The sequence below is a fragment of the Camelus bactrianus genome, chromosome 21 (assembly GCF_048773025.1).
Source record: "Camelus bactrianus isolate YW-2024 breed Bactrian camel chromosome 21, ASM4877302v1, whole genome shotgun sequence".
Classification (NCBI taxonomy): domain Eukaryota; kingdom Metazoa; phylum Chordata; class Mammalia; order Artiodactyla; family Camelidae; genus Camelus; species Camelus bactrianus.
The window spans coordinates 6,968,178-6,988,665 of record NC_133559.1 but is presented as its reverse complement, the minus strand read 5'-3'; the positions used below and the strand labels follow the sequence as shown (position 1 = coordinate 6,988,665).

Genomic DNA, 20,488 nt, shown 5'->3' with positions numbered 1-20,488 from the left:
CAGGACCCTTTTATCTGTTAAGTTTTGGGCATCTTCTCAACATGTGGTTTGTGGAGGGGCCTCCAGCCTCAGAATTTGTACTCAGCATTGGACATGGGGGTCCGGGCTGGGTGTAGCCTCCTTTAGCAGCACACGTGCCCTCTCATCTGCCCAGGGCTTTGCTGTAGTATCAGGTGATGGGGCTCTGACTGGCGAGGCAAGCTACTGCCCTTCTTCAACGCTGAGGCCTGGCAGTGAGTTGGGAGGTGAGGAGCAACTGCTGGCTGAGCTCTTGGCTCTGGATGTTTCTGGTGGTAGAATGACCCCAGCTTTCCCCAGGGTAGCTGGCCTCAGTGTTAAGGCTTCCAAAGAGAAGATTTAAAAACTGCTGATGCCAGGTAGGCCCCAGGTTGGCTCCCTCTTTATGGCCTTTAAGCCTAGAGGGCCTGGTTACATCTACCTGGCCAGCCTCTGACCCGGTTCTCCTAAGGCTCATTCCTGACCCCTTGCTATGTGTGAATTCACTTCATCCTCCCCCATCCTCTCCACTCATTGATTCACAGATGCTTGAGTGCTAACCTTGTTCTGATAGTTTCCTTTTCCTGGCTTGGGTTGCTAGCCCTCTGACCAGCTGAGCTTCTGCCCTCTTCTCTTCCCCACACAGCACAGTCAGAAGAGTAGTGCCCTTCCTCAGTTACCCCCACCTCTGCTGCTCTTCCACACCCTACAGTCCTGGCCTCTGCTCTTCCTCTTTTCAAAGCTGTTGTCATTTTCAGAAAAGAGAACTGAGAGCTTCTGGCTAAGGCTAGAAGGGAATGCAGTGTACCCTAAATCTGAAAGTAGGGGGAGCTACCAGGGTCTCCGCAAACCAGGTTTTCAGGGCTTTCCCCCTGGCAGGCAAGCCACATCTGACTAGGACCCAGGGCGGGATGGGAGCGAACCTCGGACTTCAGGGGCCGCCTGGGGTCAGTGTCCTGCGGCAATGGCCGAGTGGTGGGAAGCCGCCTGGGTGCAAGGGGCCCTCCCAGCCGCCAGGGGTCGCGCTGCAGGCGGCTGGGCGCTGGGCAGGCGCTGCCAGGGTCACGGCCGCCGGCCGGGGAGGGGGGTTGGGGGGAGCGGCGGCGCCCGCGGCCCGGTAGGGGGGTGGGGGGAGCGGAGAAAGCGGGGCGCGCGGAGGAGCACCCGGTCTCCAGTGCGGCGGGAGCCGGGACGATCGCGCGGCGCAAGCGAGCGGCGCGGAAGCACAGTCCCCGCGTGGCGCAGCGCGGCGGGGACGCTGGGATCGCCTGGATCTCCCTCCACGGCGCCCCGCGCCCCGGAGCCCTCCGCCGCCTCTTCCTTCACTCGCCGCCCCGGCGGGAGCGGCGCCCGAGTCCGTTGCGCCATGTCCGGGGCCGGGTAGCCCAGCCGCCCGCCGGCCCGCCCACCCGCCCTCCGAGCCACCCGCCCGCGGGCCGGCCGGCCGGAGCGTCGCGGGGCAGGCAGGTAGGGGCTGGACCGGGCGGGGCAGCGGGCGGGGAAGGAAGGGAGGGAGCGCTGGCAGGGCGGGGGCTCTCCCCCAGCTGTTCTCTGGCGCTGCACATCTGGTTCCGGTTCCTCTCCCCTGGGGAAGTGAAAGTGGAGGGGAGGATGCAGCCGGGAGTTAGCTAGCCGTGCCCCGGCGCCCTGCACCCCTCCTGCTCCCGTGGGTCCGGAGCCCGAGCACCCCTCCCTCCTGCCCGGGTCACGCGGCGGCCGGCGCTGCTGCCGTCACGTCCCCAGCGGCCACGCACCCGCTCCTCTCTGCCCTCCTGCTCCTTCCTCTGCCTCCTCCCGCTAGGCGCGCCCTTTGCCCCAACCCGAACTTCCCGTCGCCTGGCTTGTGGGCGTTGGGACCCAGAGTGGCGCCCTTGCCCCTTGCCTTCCCCAATGAGAAAGGGCTGCCTTCTGCAGGACTCTTCCTGGCTCGGTGAGGAGGCCAGGCTGCCCAGGTCCTGCCGATGGGTACCACGCGCCCCTCAGCTTGGTCCCACCTCGTGGCTCCCGCATGTTGCCTGGGGCATGGGGCATAGGGCTCCCATTCGCCTGCACTGGACGAGACACGGGGCTGTGTCCCAGAGCTAAATCAGGAGGCTGACGCTGACTCCTGGCTTCACCTCGCAGATGTGGAGACTAAATTTAGCAGGAGTTGGGGGGGGGGGTGGCCAGAGCCCAGGTTAAGGAGACAACCAGCCTGGTTCCATGAGATTCCGTCGTCCCATCTTCCCTGGGGAGGAGTGGGAGGTTAGGTAGGACTGTACATCCTGGATCCAGTCTGAGCTTTCTAAGCCTTGTTGCAGGTCCTTTAGTCTAAGGTTCCAACTTGTCATGATGCTGTGTTGGAGCCTTCAACATTATCTTCACCACCACCACCACCATCACTGCACACACCCATAGGCTGACTTCCGCTGAGCTGCAGCTTCCCCTCCACTGTTTCAGGAAGTCACCTCCCTTCCCCTCTGAAGCAGTCCCCACGCCTTCTGTCCTCTGCTGCAAGCCACCCACCAAGCGCTTTCCCAGCTTCTGCTCCCTGGGGCACCCAGGGACCCTTGGGGCTCCTACTCCCTGGGGTTGGGCCATGGAGGCAGGTGAGAACAGTTACTGAAGGGCTGTTGTGGGCCTGTTTCCATCTCTGGGCTCCACGGAGGAGGGCTTGGGGATGGCGGGGACTGTCTCCCACAGCAGTTTGGACCTAACTGGGGATACCTAAGGATCCTGGAGGTAGGAGGGCACTAATTTTCTTGTCAGATTAATGGAGTTAGATTAGGAAAAAGGACACTTAAGTCTGGTAAAAAGAAACTTAAAGCTTGGGTTTTGTGGGGTCCTCATGAAAACCTAGAGGTGGGCTCTTTAAGAATATTAGCTGGCTCATGAGGTTTTAGAATGTCATAACTAGAGTAGGAAGGCCAGAACCCATAAAAAGACTGTTTAAAGTTGGCATGATGTCATGGCCAGAATGAATGCTGTCGTTGCAGGCTATTACCGAAAAGACTGCTCTCTGTTAGGGAGTGAAGAGGGATGGGGCCTTTGAAAGGGATACAGAAACTATATGATGTCAGAGCCCAGGTTAGCTGTGTGCAGTGCAGTGGAGTTTGGGTTTTCTAGGGAGAGGGCCGGTACCACTGAAGGAGTGTCCTGGTCTCTTTAAGCAGCTGTGGTGGGCTTTGGGGGCCTGGTGATGTCACAGGCGGGAGAGTTCAGGATTGGCTGACCACTGATTCTGCCTTTCCTTGAAAGGACTAGGAAGAGGGGGCGTGCACCCTGGTTGCCATGGCAACACCAGCCTTCCTTGCTTCATCTCTGCCCTACTTGACCATTCCAGATGCAGTGAGTGAGGGGGGGGCCATGGCGGAGGAGCGGCCCCCCCGGCTGGTGGATTACTTCGTGATAGCTGGGCTTGCAGGGAACGGAGGACCCATCCCTGAGGAAACATGGGTTCCTGAACCCAGTGGGCTCCTGCGCCCTCCCCGGCCAGCTGAGCCCATCACAGATGTGGCTGTCATCGCTAGAGCACTGGGCGAGGAGGTGCCCCAGGGCTACACTTGCATCCAGGCTTCTGCTGGGGGCCACCCCTTGGAACTCAGTGCTGGGCTCCTGGGTGGAACTCAACCCGTCATCTGCTACCGCAGGGGCCGTGACAAGCCCCCCCTCGTTGAGCTGGGGTGTGTGCACCTACCCATGCAGGCACCAAGGGAGGGCGGGAAGGGCTCCGGGGTGAGGCAGGGAGAGGGAGGAGTATGGGATGAGGAATGGACAGTGAGAATGGGAAGAGAGCGGTCTGGGGGTCAGGGAGAAGGGCCTGAAGTTATATATACTTAGTCCTCTCACAGATTTGGGTTTGTGTACTGGTGCTGCTACTTGCTAGCTCTGACCTTGGGCAGGCTATGAAGCCCCTCTGGGCCTGTTTCCTCATCTGTAAATTGGGGGAAATAATACCTCCTCATAGGGTAGTTGAGAAGATTAAATAAGATCATCCATGTAAAGGGACTTAGCACAGAGTCAATAAATGGTAGCTTTTATTCTTAGCATTTATTAATGGGCCTGAGAGCTGTGGAAGGCTTGGAGGGGTTGTTACTGATCAAGAAGTAGAGCCAAGTGCAGAAGAGGGGATCTGGAGGGCAGAGCGATCGTGCTGTCAGGGTTTGACGAGGCTGAGTAGGTAGGATAGGACTAGGTAGGCAGATCTAGCAGGACTGGGGTCTTTCTTCTCTGTCCTGAACTCTTGACATCTCTCTGCTCTTTCTGCCAAGGGTGTTGTACGAGGGGAAAGAACGTCCCAAGCCTGGCTTCCAAGTGCTAGATACGACACCCTACAGTCACTCAGCCAACCTGGCCCCTCCAGGCCCTGGGCACCCCCGCACCTACCTCACTTACCGGCGGGCAGCAGAGGGGGCAGGGCTGCATGCCCTGGGCATCACTGACCTCTGCCTGGTACTGCCCAGCAAGGGCGAGGACACTCCTCATACTTACTGCCGATTGCCCCGCAACCTCAACCCTGGCATGGTGAGTGGGGGCCCCGGCTAAGAGCTGAGACCTGCACCATCTCCCTGTGAGGGTGTGGACCCTGGGCACAAAGGGCAGCCTAGGACTGAGACCTCTATCGGCAAGGGTGGGCCCAGAGGGGAGTCTGGTCTTGGAGGACTGTGAGTAGTGGAAGTTCTAATCACCAAGACTACTTAGGGGTGGTGGAGAAAATGGACCCCAGAAATCTTTGTTAGCCGTGTGTCTGCTTGTCTCTTGCCATTTCTGGGGCAGTGGGGCCCAGCAGTGTACCTGTGCTACAAGGTGGGCCTGGCCAAGGCCAACACGCTCGTGTATGAGGCAGGTGAGTAGCCAACCCCTTGAACCTCTGTGTCTGTCTGCCCTGGTGCCTCTTGGCTGGCACCTTCAGTGTCCCCAGAACTCACTTCCCCTTTGCCACTTGGCCCTTCTCTGGGATCCTCTGGTTCCTTCCCCTGGAGTCTGATGGACCCTACTCCTTTTGGGTATCCCCGACTCTGCCGGGGGTGCAGAGCTGCTGGGCCGCTACCCAGAGGAGGACAATGAGGCGTTCCCGCTGCCCGAGTCAGTGCCCGTCTTCTGCCTGCCCATGGGGGCCACTATCGAGTGCTGGCCTACCCAGACCAAGTACCCCGTGCCCGTCTTCTCCACCTTTGTGCTCACGGGTGCAGCTGGTGATAAGGTGGGTGTGTGGAGTGTGGTAAGGGGTCCGGGCTCCACAGGGCCCTCCTGACTGCTCCTCTGCCCTTGCCAGGTGTACGGTGCTGCCTTGCAGTTCTACGAGGCATTCCCGAGGGCCAGGCTGTCGGAGCGGCAAGCTCGGGCCCTGGGCCTGCTGAGCGCTGTGGAGCGGGGCCGGGCGCTGGGGGGCCGAGACGTGCGCACCCGCCGCGCCATTGCCGTGCTGTCCCGCTGGCCCGCCTTCCCTGCCTTCCGCGCCTTCCTCACCTTCCTCTACCGCTACTCCGTCTCAGGCCCCCACCGCCTGCCCCTGGAAGCGTGAGCACGGCTTCCCTGACACCGGGAAGGGTTACAAGAGGATCAGGAGACCAGGAGAGCTGGAAGAGATTAGGATGGAGCTGGGGGTGGAGAATGGGGCTGTAGTGTGTAGCTGGATGGTTGGTCCATTGCAAAGGGGCTGAGCAGGGCCTGAAATCCACTCTACGCTTGGTAACTAAGTCCTGGCCAGGGGCTGTGCATGCCCAGAGGGAATCTCTTTCTGAGCTGTACAAATGTTGTATATAATGGAGACTCTGATGGCTGACATTGGTCTCAAGGCGGTATTCAGGGAGGAATAAGGTTCTTGTGGACAGGTGAAGGAGAAGAGTGAATGTGGCGGTGAAGTAGACTGAGAGTCTGCCTCTGACTGTATCCCTCTCTCCCCCAGGCACATCTCCCACTTCATTCATAATGTCCCCTTCCCTTCCCCACAGAGACCCCGCATCCTGGTGCAGGTGAGAGCTGAGGCCGAGGTAGGGGCTGGATGGGAGGAGGGGAGTTGGCAGGGACTAGCCTTCACCACCCTGACCCATGGCCCTTCTGCCTCCCAGATGTCTCCCTATGACAACCTGCTCCTCTGCCAGCCTGTATCCTCGCCCCTGCCCCTCAGGTATGTGCCCAGGTTGGGGGGGCTTTGATGACCAAGGCCATGGTAGGAGCCAGGCAGATGGGCACAGCTGTTGAGGTCTGTGCAGGCTGGGCCCGGGGGTGTCTGCGCCCCGTGGCTAGGGAAGGGCCTCCTGCTGACCCTTCCCCCACCTTGGCATTGCCTGCAGTGGTGCCAGCTTCCTGCAGCTGCTGCAGAGCCTGGACCCTGAGTTGGCTATCACGCTGCTGCTGGCTGTGCTCACGGAGCACAAACTACTAGTTCATTCGCTGCGGCCGGACCTGCTCACCAGCGTCTGCGAGGCCCTCGTCTCTGTGAGTGCCACCCTCCCTAGCCTGCCTTCCACAGAATGTTCTTTCTGGTGCCCCCATCCCTGCCTTGGTTCTCCTTACTTTTCCTTCCTTGGGGAAGGTTCCTCAGCCTTATCCTTGGGTACAGTCTACGGGACACACAGCTTCTGTCAGGAGCACTTCTTTGGAGCCCAAGTCAGACAGCTTCTCTCAACAGGCACCACCCGCCAAGGCTGATGCCCCCTCTCCCCCTGCTCACTGGTCTTCACTCCTGATGCTTTAGATGATCTTCCCGCTGCACTGGCAGTGCCCCTACATTCCGCTGTGCCCGCTGGTGCTGGCAGACGTGCTGAGCGCCCCCGTGCCCTTCATCGTGGGCATCCACTCCAGTTACTTCGATCTGCATGACCCGCCTGCTGATGTCATCTGTGTTGATCTTGATACCAACATGCTCTTCCAGTAAGAGGGCTGGGTCTCATCCGGGGGGCTGTGTGGAGCTGGGCAGGAGATGGCTGGTGTATGAAGTGCTACCTGCGGGAAGGAAGCCTCAGGCAGAAAGAGGAGGCTGGCGAGGAGCCCTATGACTCTTTTCTCCTTTTGTTGTCTCATAGGACGGAGAAGAAGCCCCTCTCCCCTCGGACCCTGCCCCGCAAACCCTACAAGGTTCTGCTGGCTACACTGACAAACCTGTACCAGCAGCTGGATCAGAGTGAGAAGCCTGGATTGGGGGTGGGAGGCTGGAAACTGTCTTTGACCTTAAACCTCCAGTTTGGGGAGGGAGGCCTGTGCAGAGTTAGACCTTACTGGAGGAGGTTAGAGGGGTTAGGATTTCATTTGGTGGAAGTGAGAGGAATTCAAATTCCGGTTTAAGCAAAAGGGAGGGACATGTAATATGGATATACCTAAATATGCCAGGAAGGTCCAGCTTACCATTGGGAAGGCTTGAAACTGTTACCTGGAGGTAATTTTTCAGTCACTGTTGGCACCAGGTCTGTTAGAAGCTGGAGGTGGTGAGGCGGCAGCGGGGACTCCCGGGTGACGAGCAGGGTTGAGGCAAGCCCTACAGGTGCTGGCCCTGATTCTCGGCTGCCCTGGTCCCCAGCATATACTGGACCTGAGGAGGAGGCCTCCCTGGAATTCCTGCTAACAGACTACGAGGCAGTGTGTGGCCGCCGGGCCCGGCTGGAGCGTGAAGTCCAGGGAGCCTTCCTCCGCTTCATGGCCTGTCTGCTCAAGGGCTACCGGGACTTCCTGCGCCCGCTCACCCAGGCCCCCTCTGAGGGGTCTCGTGATGTGGACAACCTCTTCTTCTTGCAGGGTAAAGAGGGCCTGTCTCTGCTTAGGGAGGGTGACACGGGAGGGTTGGCCAGGGGCTGGGCTTCCAGGGGAAGACAGAGGGGACTGGGAACCACACAGTTGCTTGTTCCCTCACTCGGCATACGTTTTTATGGGCATCAGTTTTCAGCCATATGCTCTTGGGAGCTTGGGGGAATAAGGGTACAAAGATGAACAGGCTGTGGCCTTGTCCTCTGGGAAGACCTGGGCTTGGGGGACACAGTGACACCTGTGGTGAGCCACCCCCACTGGCCAAACTCTCTTTAGGTACCCTGTCTTTGGACAACCCCTAGTCTGAGGCAGTAGATGCAGACAGACAAAACAGAGGATTCCATGGGACCATGGTCCTGGGGGAGCTGAGGGGGTCAGCTTGGCATGTGGTGTAGGGGTGCCAGAGGGGCCAAAGAGAGGATGGCTTTGATGGCCTTAGATGCCAAGTTGGCAGGGAGCCAAGAAAAAGGTTCAGAAGGGGGTGGCCGTGATAGGGACCCCTGGTAACCTCCCCTGCTCCATTCTCATCCCTCAGGCTTCCTCAAATCCCGGGAACGCTCCAGCCACAAGCTGTACTCCCAGCTGCTGCACACACAGATGTTCTCGCAGTTTATCGAGGAATGCTCTTTTGGCTCTGCTCGGCATGCTGCCCTGGAATTCTTTGACTCTTGTGTTGACAAGGTATTGGGCACTACCCCTTCTCTTTGTGCCTGTTGTCCTCTGCTCTATCCTGGCTGTCTCTGCTACCCCAGGGTCACTATAAACACACTCTGTATCTCCTCTGTGGTGGAGATGATGCCTTTGGAGTTATACAGTGCACAGCCTTTGCAGCCATACATGACGGGCTTCCTAAACCATCTTCCCATTCCTTACTCCATCTCAAGCGACATCTCCAGGGCCTTGGTAGAGTCTGGGCCCATTTGCTTCTTCTCTATGGATGTGCTTTCCTGGGGGGATGCCATCCTCAGGACACCCTGGCCCTGCTCCATGCCCAGTCTTTTTTTTTTTTTAAATTGAAGTATAGTTGATTTACAATATGTGAATATATGTTATATTAAACATATAATATAAATATAATATAAAAATCAAATATATTTAAATATATTTGTATATTTATTATATATAATTATGTTATTTGTTATATATAAATAAATATATAAATGTATTATATTTAATATATTACATTAAAAATATAAAGCAATATATATATTCCTGTTCATATTCTTTTCATTATGATTTATCATAGGATATTGAATATAGTTCCCTGTGCTATACACTAGGACCTTATTGTTCATTTATATATAGTAGTTTGTATCTGCTAATCCCAAACTTCTAATTTATCCCTCCCCCACCCCCTTTCCCCCTTTGGTGACCATAAGTTTAGTTTCTATGTCTGCAGGTCTGTTTCTGTTTTGTAAATAAGTTCATTTGTATCATTTTTTAGACTCTACATATAAGTGATATCATATGATATTTGTCGTTCTCTGTCTGACTTACTTCACTTAGTATGATTATCTCTAGGTCCATCCATGTTGCTGCAAATGGCATTATTTCATTCCTTTTTATGACTAAGTAGTATTTCATTTTCTTTATCCATTCATCTGTTCATCTCTGGATGGACATTTAGGTTGCTTCCATTTCTTAGCTATTGTAAAGTCACGCCCACTGTCTTGATGCTCACTCTCTTACCATCCTGCTCCAGGTCCACCCAGAGCAGGAGAAGCCTGAGCCGACACCCTTGGTGGAGCTGGAGGAGCTGTCAGGAAGTGAGCTCACCGTCTTTATCACACCTCCTGAGGAGCCCCCGGTGCCAGAGGGCAGTGAATCCACTCCCCAGTACTGGTGAGAGCCTCTCGTCCCCTCACTTGTTCCAAGGCCCCACAGGCTGACAGTGCTGACTGCTCCTGATGCTGCAACTCTCTGCCCCTCCAGCTACGATGGGTTCCCAGAGCTCCGGGCTGAGCTGTTTGAGTCTCCTCAAGAGCAACCCGGGGCTCTGCCTGTGCCGGGTCCATCCCGTAGTGCCCCCAGCAGTCCTGCCCCTCGCCGTACCAAACAGGTAACCAGCAGGTGGGCCCCACAGAGGCATCTGGCTCACACCAAGGGCTGCTGCTTCAGTTTCTTCATCTGTAAAATGGATCTAGTAGTACTTACCCCATAAGGTTGTTAGGAGGTTTCATCATGCTTGGCACATAAAGGCACAGGAAACATTAGCACTCGTTACCATTGTCACCTTCCTCATCTTCATTTTCTGAGAACTCTGGGAAGCCAGGGGCTTGCTGCCTCTTCCTGGGCACCTGCTCAGGCTCAAGCTGGACATCTCCCTTGGGGCTCAGGGCTGTGTGTCCTGCCTCAGCAGCGTACAGCCCCTTCCTCAGGGAGGGCACTGCTTCTCCCACACTATTTTAAGACCTGCCCTGCTCTGGCATCGTACTCACCCCGGTGTGTCCCCTGCCCTACCTAGGAGATGAAGGTCGCACAGCGGATGGCGCAGAAGTCAGCAGCCATGCCTGAGCTGTGGGCCCGGTGCCTGCTGGGCCACTGCTATGGCCTGTGGTTCCTGTGTCTGCCCGCCTACGTGCGGTCGGCGCCCTCCCGGGTGCGGGCATTGCACACAGCCTACCAGGTGTTGCGCCAGATGGAGAGCCGCAAGGTGGTGCTGCCTGACGAGGTGGGCACCCTCACCCAGCCCCAGCAAAGGCTCATGCAGCTGTGGGGGCTCTGAGAGGGAGACTTGGTGACCAGGGAAAGCAGATGGGGAGCACGGACACAGGCCAGAGAGCTGGGCAGATACTCCGTTACGTTCACTGAATTAATGAGCATGTTCAGGGTGTAGAAGTGGAGCCTGCAGGGTGGCAGGGTCAGCCGGAAGGGTGGGTGGCTCAGAGGCAACCCCAGGAGTTTCCAGGGGCCAGTAGAGTCTGAGAATTGGGGAGGCTGGAAGACGGTGCTTGCTGAGCCTGGAGGATTCGGGTTGGGAGTGAGTCCGCTCTCATCCTGCGCATCTCCTGGCCCAGGTGTGTTACCGGGTGCTGATGCAGCTCTGCTCGCACTATGGGCAGCCTGTGCTGTCCGTGCGGGTCATGCTGGACATGCGGCGGGCAGGCATTGTGCCCAACACCATCACCTATGGCTACTATAACAAGGTACCTAATTGGGGTGAGGGGTGGGATGGCAGCCTGTGCCAGGGGTGTTTATGGGAGGGATGCTGCTCCCTGACACCGTCCTTGGAGATCAGGCTCCAGACAGTCCAACCAGGTCCCATAACCACTGTCATCCATTGTGCCCCTCTAGTGCCTTAGTGCCTCCAGAGGGTTTTCTCATACTTGGCTGCTTTGATTCTCACCCGCAACAGCCCTGACAAGGAGGTTGGGCAAGTACTGCTACCGCCCAGTAATCACCGATAGTGTGAGCCAATATGCCAGGCACTGTTCCAGATACATTACCCATTTAAAATCACTTTATCTTCAGCACAGCCCCATGAAGTGGAATGATTATTAGCCTCATCTTACAGATGAGGTGATGAGGTTACAGAGAGTTAGTAACTTGTCTGAGGTCCCACAGTAAGTTAGGGAGTTCAGGTATGAACACAGGCATAGCGATGTGTCCTGAATTTAGGCCCTTAACCATGATGCTAAACTATTTCCTGTTTTTTAGATGAGGGAACTAATGACCAAAAATGAACTGATTTCATCAAAGACTGTAGTTTATAAACAGCAGAGTCTGGATACAGATTGTCTCCATCACTTCTGACTTCCTCTAGAACCCCACAGGGTGGCTCCTGTCAGCTGCCTCTTCTGGGCTCTTGTTCCTGGCTGAGCCACGCAGCACAGTCCTAGGCAGGACATCTGGAGGGGAAGCTGGTCCTTGGGGCTCCAGGTCAGACAGTGGGCCTCAGGCTGGGCCAGGGTGTGGAACTAGGCCATCTTGATGTGCATGGTGCTTGGCAGGCGGTGCTGGAAAGCAAGTGGCCGTCTGGTACACCGGGTGGGCGCCTGCGCTGGGCCAAGCTCCGGAACGTCGTCATGGGGGCTGCTCAGTTCCGCCAGCCCTTGAGAGAGCGGCGGCAGCGGCGGCAGCAGCCGAAGCAGGAGGAGGAGGCGGAGACAGCAGCACAACGAGAGGCAGGCAGCTCCCAGACAGGTGGGTAGGGACTGGTGACATGGCTCGGGATGGACTAGGGAGGCTCAGGCAGGGACAGTCACAGAGAACTGGGGCTGGCCTAGTGGTTGGTATTGAAATTACACTTGGCTGGTGACAAAAGACATGAAGTTCTGCCTGGGAGAAGCCCTATGATTTCAGGTCCACGCAAGGAGCTGTTTTGGAATCCGGGGTTGGGTTTCTACCCGGCTGCCTTCAACCCCCTCCCTGTCTTTTACAGAGCCCTATCTGGGGCGCCTCTCCCCAACCCGCCCCCTTCAGCGCCAGACTACATGGGCTGGGCGAAGCCTGCGGGACCCCGCCTCACCTACGGGGCGTCTGGTGAAAAGCGGCAGCCTGGGTAGTGCCCGAGGGGCACAGCCCACCGTGGAGGCTGGCGTGGCCCACAGTGAGTACCCTTGTCCTACCCCCCACCCCTCAGTCCTGTCAGCTTTCCTAACCACTTGCCAGTGAAAGAGGGGAAGACTAGAGCCAGGATGGAGGGGTGGCGCTTTGTGCTGGGTAGACCCTGAGGGAATCTTGCCTGGAATGCCATCATGGTGGGGGTTGTGGTGCCAGAGTTCGTGAGGCCAGGAATTGTGTTTACTCAGTTCCTAGAGGAGGGGCTGAGTTCCATCTTCCCTGATTCTTTTCTGCCCTGCAGTGATAGAGGCCTTAGGGGTACTGGAACCCCGGGGATCACCTGTACCCTGGCATGATGGAAGCCTCTCAGACTTGAGCCTGACCGGAGAGGAGCCAGCAGCTGGAGGCAGCCCAGGGGACTCAGGCTCAGCCCTGAGTACCCAGTCAACTGAAGCCCTGGAAGGGTCAAGTGGGCGGGTGCCCAAGACTGGTGGGCGTCAGGATGAGGCCAGCACACCGCGACGAGGGCTGGGTGCCCGCCTCCAACAGCTGCTCACTCCTTCCCGCCGCTCCCCTGCCTCTCGCGTTCCCCCGCCTGAGCTGCCCCCTGATCTTCCTCCCCCAGCCCGCCGTAGCCCCATGGACAGCCTTCTGCACCCCCGGGAGCGCCCTGGATCCACTGCGTCCGAGGTAGCCAGTGAGGGGAGGGTCCAGCCACTGTAGCACCAGGAGGCCTGGGGAAGGGCTGCTGACCAGGTGTGCCCAGAGAGGGCCGTGAGGGGCGGCTGAAGCCAGCATCCTGGGTGAAGAGGAGCATGGGGTGGGCTAACTGTGCTTTCTCATGTAATGGCAGAGCTCAGCCTCTCTGGGCAGTGAGTGGGACCTCTCAGAATCCTCTCTCAGCAGTGTGAGCCTTCACCGTTCCTCAGAGCGCCTCAGCGACACCCCTGGATCCTTCCCACCACCTTCCCTGGAAGTGAGGATAACCCCTCCTACACAGATGTGCTTGAACACACACACACCACTCCCATTCACTCTGTCACAGGCAGGGGCTGGGAGGAGGTGGGGAGGCTGGGCTGGGATGTGAAGGTGAGAGGGGCAGGGGAAGAAGGAGCATGGGCACCTGAGCCTGGATGCCAAAAGGGCCTGCTTCCTGGGGTCTCCCTGCCTGCAGATTCTGCTGTCCAGCTGCTCCTTGTGCCGCGCCTGTGACTCACTGGTGTACGATGAGGAGATCATGGCCGGCTGGGCACCTGACGACTCCAACCTTAACACGACCTGCCCCTTCTGCGCCTGCCCCTTTGTGCCCCTGCTCAGTGTCCAGACCCTTGATTCCCGACCCAGGTGCCCAAAGCGGGGAAAGTGCGGTGGGTGGGCCAGGGAGGTGAAGGTCCAAGGGCTAACCCCTCCCGCTGTCTTCCTGCAGCGCCCCCGGCCCCAAGCCTGCTGGTGCCAGTGGCAACAGAGACGCTCCTGTCCCTGGGGGCCCAGGCCCCGTGCTCAGTGACCGCAGGCTCTGCCTTGCCCTGGATGAACCCCAGCTCTGCAATGGCCACATGGGGGTAAGGGCTGTGTGTGTATGTGTTGCCCTGTGGTTGGCTTCAGTGGTGCTGGGGAGAGATGGGCATCGAGGGCAAGGGGCATCCCAGAAGCTGCTGGCTGTGGTGGCTCAGTGGGAAGCGTGGCTCTGAGGATGGGGCCATGGTACATGCCCTCCACTGCCCTTCCCCTTTGTGCCTGACAGGTTGCCTCCCGGCGGGTCGAGGGTGGGGCATGGGCATACCTGAGCCCCCTGGTGCTGCGTAAGGAGCTGGAGTCACTGGTAGAGAACGAGGGCAGTGAGGTGCTGGCGTTGCCTGAGCTGCCCGCTGCCCACCCCATCATCTTCTGGAACCTTCTGTGGTATTTCCAGCGGCTGCGCCTGCCCAGTATTCTGCCATGCCTGGTGCTGGCCTCCTGTGATGGCCCCCCACCCACCCCGGTCAGTGCCCTGATGTGGTCCCTGCTTCCCCTCCTTGTCTCCCAGCTCTGTTTCTCAGTCCTCTGTGTCCTTGGTGCTATAGAAAGAGCACAGGCTTGGGAGTCATTTGTACCTGGATTGACTCCTGGCCCTTTTATTTCACTGTTCTGAGCTACAATTTTCTCATCTGTAAAAAGGTGTAAGCACTCATCTCACTGGTCTGTTGTTGGACACCTAGTATAGTGCCCGGTACCTCGGTGATGATTCGTTAATGCTCGTCTATTCATTGCACCAATATTTATTGAGCACCTTTTAGGTTCTAGGCAGAGCGTTAGGCACTAGGGATGTAGCAGACTACAAAACAAAGTCCTTGCTCTCACAGAGCTTGCCTTCCTGTGGAGAACAAGAGTTCCTTTCCTCTTCTCTTTGGCTATGTCCTGTGATGTCCGTCTGTCTCTGGGAACATCGCCTGTCCATTTCCTGTCCTTTGCCTCCCATTCCCTGAGCTTGGCTCCTTTATCTTGGTTCCCTGCAGGCCCCATCTCCTTGGCTAATGCCCGATCCAGCATCTGTGCAGGTGCGGCTGCTGTGGGATGTCCTGACCCCTGACCCCAGTAGTTGCCCACCTCTCTATGTGCTCTGGAGGGTCCACAGTGAGTCTGGTATTTGGCCTAGGGTGGGAAGGGGTGGGTCCCACGCTTAGAGGGCTCATTAATCCTGGGTACCTTTTTTTTTTTCACCTAGGCCAGATCCCCCAGCGGGTGGTATGGCCAGGCCCAGTACCTGTATCCCTTAGCCTGGCATTGCTGGAGTCGGTGCTGCGCCATGTCGGTCTCAATGAGGTGCACAAGGCTATAGGGCTCCTTCTGGAAACGCTAGGGCCCCCTCCCGCTGGCCTGCACCTGCAGAGGTATGCTGCTCCCACTGGTCTGTCCCGGCTCCATGCCCCCTTTCCCTCGCTCATACCCTCCTGCCTCTGCTCCAGGGGCATCTACCGTGAGATCTTATTCCTGACGATGGCTGCTCTGGGCAAGGACCATGTGGATATAGGTGAGGGAGCAGGCAGGGGGCTGAGGAGTTTAGAGACCTGGGGCCAGGTGTGGGAGGCTGGACTCCTAATATACTAACTTACCCCCACCCTCTTCCCTAGTGGCCTTCGACAAGAAGTACAAGTCCGCCTTTAACAAGCTGGCCAGCAGCATGGGCAAGGAGGAGCTGAGGCAGCGGCGGGCACAGATGCCCACCCCAAAGGCCATTGATTGCCGAAAATATTTTGGAGCACCTCTGGAATGCTAGGGACCCTTAAGCTTCCTTATCCAGCCTGGAGTGAGGAGGTGAGGGAGAAAGGATTCTAGAGATAAACTGCTTCCCTGTTCCTTTTATAGAGGAATTGGGAACAGGCTGGGAAGCATGCCCAGCCATAAGCTCTGAGCAGGGGCAGCAGGAAGAGGGACCCACTGTTACCAAAAGTCACAAAACCCCTATTTCCAATCTGCCCAACATGCTCATGCTGATGTTGGAGGAGGCCTGGGGGCTGGGGTGGGGGGAGCTGGCACATCTCTGTACCTCCCCATCCTATACCAGGAATTCCCCTCCAGGGTACCCACAGATCTGCAGTGCCCTGGTCATTTTTATAAGTTTTTGTTTTAAAAAACAACTGGCAAGATATAGAGCTACTGAGCCTTTGCCCTGAATGGGAGGGAGGGATGTCATTCCCCATCAGTGATGGTCCCTCTTCCCTAGAGTTGTCGAAGGAGCCCAAGGCTCTCCATGCCTTTCTACCTTAAGTGTTTGTATTTTATTTTAAGTTATTTATTCTGGAGCCACAGCCCCCTTGCTTATGGGGTTCTCATGGATGGTGAGAAAGAGAAGGGAAATGGGGGCACCATGGTCCAGTGGTTTGGAGCTCCTTGAAATTCGGGAGATGGGAGCTAGAGGAGTCCCAGGCTCCCCTTAGGGAGAATTGGTGCCCCCTCTAGTTCTGATCCTTCTTGTCCACTCCACTTTGGGGAATGCCTCACCCACCCAGGGCCCTGACTGTGCAATAAGGATTGTTCCTTGCGAAGTTTTGTTGGATGTAAATATAGTAAAAGCTGCTTCTGTCTTTTTTCTTCTGCCTCCTGTTCCCTGGGTCTGGGGTAATGGCGGGGGATACCTCTCTTTTTCTCTTGGCTGCACATCCTCCTTTCCACCTTTCCATCCCTTGCTGCCTTCAGGCACACACTGCTTTCCCTGACCAGGTCTAGTACTGGTCCCTTGGGGCATAGGGAGTTCTCAGGGCAGGAGAGGGGTGAATCCAGTACTAGCTATGGTGGTGCCAGTCTGTGTGGCACTTCCGGCCCTCCCACACAATCACCCCCTTGTCCCTCATCTGTACCCCACACAAAGGCTCCATTCTCTGGGGGCCCTGAGCTCATCTCTGCCTTCTTTCCTCTCCCCCAGCTCCCCCCTCCCAGCTTCTCTAGTACCTCCACAGGGATGACAGCCCTCTCCCCGGTCATTGGTATTGGCAGCCCTCATGCATCCTGGAAGTCCTGGCACTCATCCTAGGCCTCCTTAGTTGCTCTAGCTGCGGGCAATACTCTTCCAGCCAGGGTCTCAGCCTAGGGACAGCACCAGGAGGACAGAGGCAAGGATTAAGGGGCTCACTGCATGTGGGCATCATGGAGCCAGGCATCATTTTTCTAATCCTTTTGGCCCACTCCGAGTTCTCCCTTTCTTTCCTGTATAATGAAATAAACACAGGAAACAACTCCTAACAGAGCTGCAAAACCAATTACCAAAGGGAATTAGCCAACCAAAGAGAAATGCCTTGGGGAAGGAGGGAGGGCAGCAGTGTTAATGGAGGAAATAACTTACATGAGCCCCAGTGCAGATTCCTAGGGGTGATCAGGGGATGAAGAGAGCAGTACTGCTTCTGAATTCTGGGAACTTCAAGCCAGAGGATGCTTCCCCATCCTATCTTGAGCTGCACAGGAGGGAAGCAGGAACTTAGAAAATGCCATCTGTTTTGTTTTGTTTGTTTTAATTTTTTTTTTTTTGAACTTCAGTGCTGTGTTTCAGGTGCATAGCAAAGTGCACACACACACACACACATACACAAATGCAGTCTTTTTCAGATTCTTTTTCCTTTTAGGTTATTGCAAGATATTGACTATAGTTCCCTGTAGGTAACATGCAGTAGGTCCTTGTTGTTTATCAAATGCCATCTGTTTTTGCTAGGGACTAGGAGATGCCTTCTTCAGAAGGAAACCCTCATGTTACCCCAGGTTCTGATCAGACCCACTCCCTAGAACCAGACTTTCCCTGTATCATCCCCAAGGGCCATCTGCAAGGGAGCAACTGCCTTCCTGAAATCATAAGTTTCTATTGAGTGTAGTATGCCCAGCCACGTACTGAACTGTCTGGAATTACAGAGAGAATTTTAGGGCTGTCCCTACCTTAATAGAGCATACAATCTTATTGGTCTAGAGTATCCCTCAGTTCACAAACAATAATCAACCTTACCTCCCAGCTGATGCTTCACATTTTGGGGCTTCCTCAAGAGGCCTGTATAGTCTGATGGGTGGAACTACTAAATTCTTTAACCACAGAAGTATCTGGGAATTCCAATAGCAAAGTACTCATATGGCATCTGACATCTCCGTCCTTGGCCTAGGGAGCTGTATGGGGGAAAGGATATGTCCAAATTACCTGGCCCAATTTATCTTCCTAGACTTCAGAGTGTACATGGTTTGAATATGACAAATTTTAGTTAAATCTTGTTTCTGGCATTTACTAATTTTATTATATCAGACAAGTTAAATGCTGTGCCTCAGTTTTTCCTCATCTGCAAACTGGGGAGGTTGTTTAAAGATAAATTATATAATCCACATAAAGTGCTAAGCACACTAAATAAATGTTAGCCCCAAAAAGAAAATGAACAAACAGGCAGAGCCTGCATGGGGCAAAGGTCATGTCCATTACACCAGTGGCCTCACTTAGTTGTCTTCCTTGGAGCTTAATCATTCCAGATTGAAAGTCCCCCCTCCATGGCCTGACTTTAAGTTTGTTGAAAGCCATTTCCTCAGTCCTCACTAGTATCTTCCTCAGGCTGGTATCTTCCACCACTGTGTTTCTCACATATCCTTGCAACCCTTGAAGAATGGCCCTTCAGACGCAGAGAATGCATTGGACTGATAACAGACAAAACAGCACGTTTGGGAAAGAGGGCTGTACCTTCCATGAGGGCAGTGATTTTGTCCCATTTATTGCTATATCCCCAGCACACAGAAGAGTGTCTGATCACATAATAGGTCTTATATCATGTATGGGAAATAACTGAGTCAGCGAAGGCATTAAATTGAAGGGTTAGTAGAGAAATAATTTTCAGTGCAGTACAAGGTAGGTACTACAGGTAGAATAACAACTGAAGCTGAATTTTGAACTTAAGAGGGTGAAATTTTGGAAAAGTGAGGAAAACTCTCAAAATAGTTGCTATTATGTTCGCTGAGTACTTACTGTACCCTTAGCACTGTCCTGAGCATTTTCAATGTGTTATTTTATCATCCTCACAATTACCCTATGAACTAGGTACTTACCAATCCTCCCCATTTTAAAGATAAGGAAACTAGGACATAGAGAAGAGAGGTTAAGTAACTTGCACCCAGATCACACAACTGGTAAGAGATCCAAACCCAGGCAGTCTGACTCCATATACCATGTTCTTTACCAGGACATTATACTTGAATGAGGTTTTTTTTACCCACTTAAGAACTGTGGCATGTCTCTGTATGTTGTGTGTGTTCCAGGTCTACCTGTGTCTTTTTGTGGCTATGCCCTTCATTAGTTTCTTCTTTCTTTTTTTTTAAATTGAAGTAGAGTTGATTTACAATGTTATGTTAGTTTCTGGTGTACAGCATAGTGACTCAGTTATATATATTCTTTTTTATTTTCTTTTTCATTATAGGTTATTACAAGCTATTGAATACAGTTCCCTGTGCTATAAAGTAGGACTTAGTTGTTTCTCTACTTTGTATATTGTAGTTTGTATTAGTTTCATTTCCATTGCACAGCATGACTTCTAAGTGATTCAGAAAGCACATTCTAGTGCCTCCTGGAACCAGTTATTTCTGGGTTTAAACCACTGCTTAGTCACTAATGAGCTGTCTGACCTTTGCAAGTCACTTAGCCTCTCTGAGACCCTTTCTTGATCTACCTCGGTTCAAATTGCAGCTCTGCCAATTATGTGTAACTTTGGGTAAATCATTTGATCAGTACCTCATTTTCCTCATCTGTAAAATGGAGATAACAGTATTACAGAGTTACGAGGAATAAATAATCCACGTAAACCTCTTAAACGAATAAATAAGACTGCACACATAGCACAGTGCCTTACAGTCTTTCCCCAACACACTGACTCTGTGATACTCGGTCCCTATCGTCAAGATGTTCAAGAGCAATACTTGTGGTTAGTTGCTCGAGCAACGCTGAGAGTTAGGTGGGCCCTAACTGCTTCGGGGAAGTAGGGAGGCTAGCAGGAGCTGGGCCTTGAGTTGATTAGGTGGAGTCGGTGGAGTGGGAGGCTGTTTCCCTCACTGTGAACCTAACCATACCAGGAGATCCCGAGAGAAGGAGCTGCGAGGGCTCTTCACGGCGTAATTTCTCAGCAATTTGGCGAGCCCTTTTTCCTCCTGTCGTGGTTTAGTCACGAGAGGACCGTGCCGAGATACAATGAAGACCGGGAAGCTTAAGGCCTTTGGCAGACGGAGACAGGCCACGCCCCAAATAGACTGCAAGGCCCAAGCGCCTCAAGCTACTTCTATCGTGAAATTCCTGGATTCTGTCGCGATGAAACACACCACCCAGCGCAGAGCCCAGCGCCGTTCGCCAGTCTCCATCTTTAGAATTGGAAGAATGAGAGCTGGCCAAAGGGGAATCCCGGTTTTGGGATACTGGGGTACGGCGGCTGCCTGGGGACCAAAACGTCTCTGAGGTAAAGTTGCAGCCTGAAGCGATTTTTTGACCCCCGACACTTAATGGGCTGCTGAAGACCCGGATGTGTCTGGGACTGGCCGAGGTACCCATTAACGCGCCCCCGCTAGACCATCCCCCTCCTCCGTTTAGGATTGGGTCTTAAGAACGCCAATCATCACTTCTCCAGCCACTCACTCTTCAAGGGTGGGGTGTAGTCCCGGCATCCCATCCCCTATTGGTATGGCCGAGAAGAGGAGGGCGGGGAGGCCGGCTTAGGTCGCCCAATGGGCGTCGTGGCGTGTGGGGAAGGCGGAGCCGAGGCGCTTGGCAGCTGCCCAATCAGCGTCCTTG

General features: G+C 55.0%; 1 protein-coding gene and 1 long non-coding RNA gene across 8 annotated transcripts; one reads left to right on the top strand and one right to left on the bottom strand.

Moving 5' to 3' along the window:
• Positions 1 to 834: 834 nt before the first annotated feature.
• DENND4B (DENN domain containing 4B) lies at positions 835 to 16,292 on the top strand. 6 transcript variants are annotated; one of them, XM_074349462.1, is made up of 28 exons: positions 835 to 944; positions 3,320 to 3,659; positions 4,248 to 4,500; positions 4,753 to 4,822; positions 5,010 to 5,179; positions 5,252 to 5,496; positions 5,885 to 5,951; positions 6,048 to 6,106; positions 6,273 to 6,417; positions 6,677 to 6,852; positions 7,005 to 7,102; positions 7,496 to 7,711; positions 8,255 to 8,400; positions 9,422 to 9,561; positions 9,652 to 9,778; positions 10,184 to 10,390; positions 10,737 to 10,865; positions 11,670 to 11,862; positions 12,101 to 12,268; positions 12,524 to 12,915; positions 13,076 to 13,198; positions 13,397 to 13,566; positions 13,649 to 13,784; positions 13,967 to 14,203; positions 14,718 to 14,835; positions 14,927 to 15,092; positions 15,168 to 15,232; positions 15,333 to 16,292. In XM_074349462.1, the coding sequence occupies exons 2-28, from the start codon at positions 3,343 to 3,345 to the stop codon at positions 15,476 to 15,478; spliced, it is 4,479 nt and encodes a 1,492-aa protein (XP_074205563.1). In that variant the 5' UTR covers positions 835 to 944; positions 3,320 to 3,342; the 3' UTR covers positions 15,479 to 16,292. The 6 variants fall into 6 exon arrangements, with proteins under 6 accessions (XP_074205563.1, XP_074205562.1, XP_074205561.1 ...); XM_074349461.1 differs by lacking the exon at positions 835 to 944 and adding an exon at positions 1,056 to 1,460; XM_074349460.1 differs by lacking the exon at positions 835 to 944 and adding an exon at positions 1,057 to 1,464.
• Positions 11,405 to 20,447, bottom strand: LOC105068201 (uncharacterized). Of its 2 annotated transcripts, none has more exons than XR_006724588.2 (3): positions 19,777 to 20,447; positions 17,042 to 17,150; positions 11,405 to 11,675 (listed from the first exon to the last, which is right to left on the bottom strand). It is a non-coding gene; the product is annotated as an uncharacterized LOC105068201 (long non-coding RNA). The 2 variants fall into 2 exon arrangements; XR_835221.3 differs by lacking the exon at positions 11,405 to 11,675 and adding an exon at positions 15,699 to 16,905.
• Between the last annotated feature and the right edge of the window lie 41 nt (positions 20,448 to 20,488).

Coding starts and splice junctions, on each gene's coding strand:
- DENND4B (XM_074349458.1), top strand. Junction 6,107..6,272: donor TCCTCGCCCCTGCCCCTCAG/GTATGTGCCCAG, acceptor CATTGCCTGCAG/TGGTGCCAGCTTCCTGCAGC. Junction 7,103..7,495: donor GTACCAGCAGCTGGATCAGA/GTGAGAAGCCTG, acceptor CCTGGTCCCCAG/CATATACTGGACCTGAGGAG.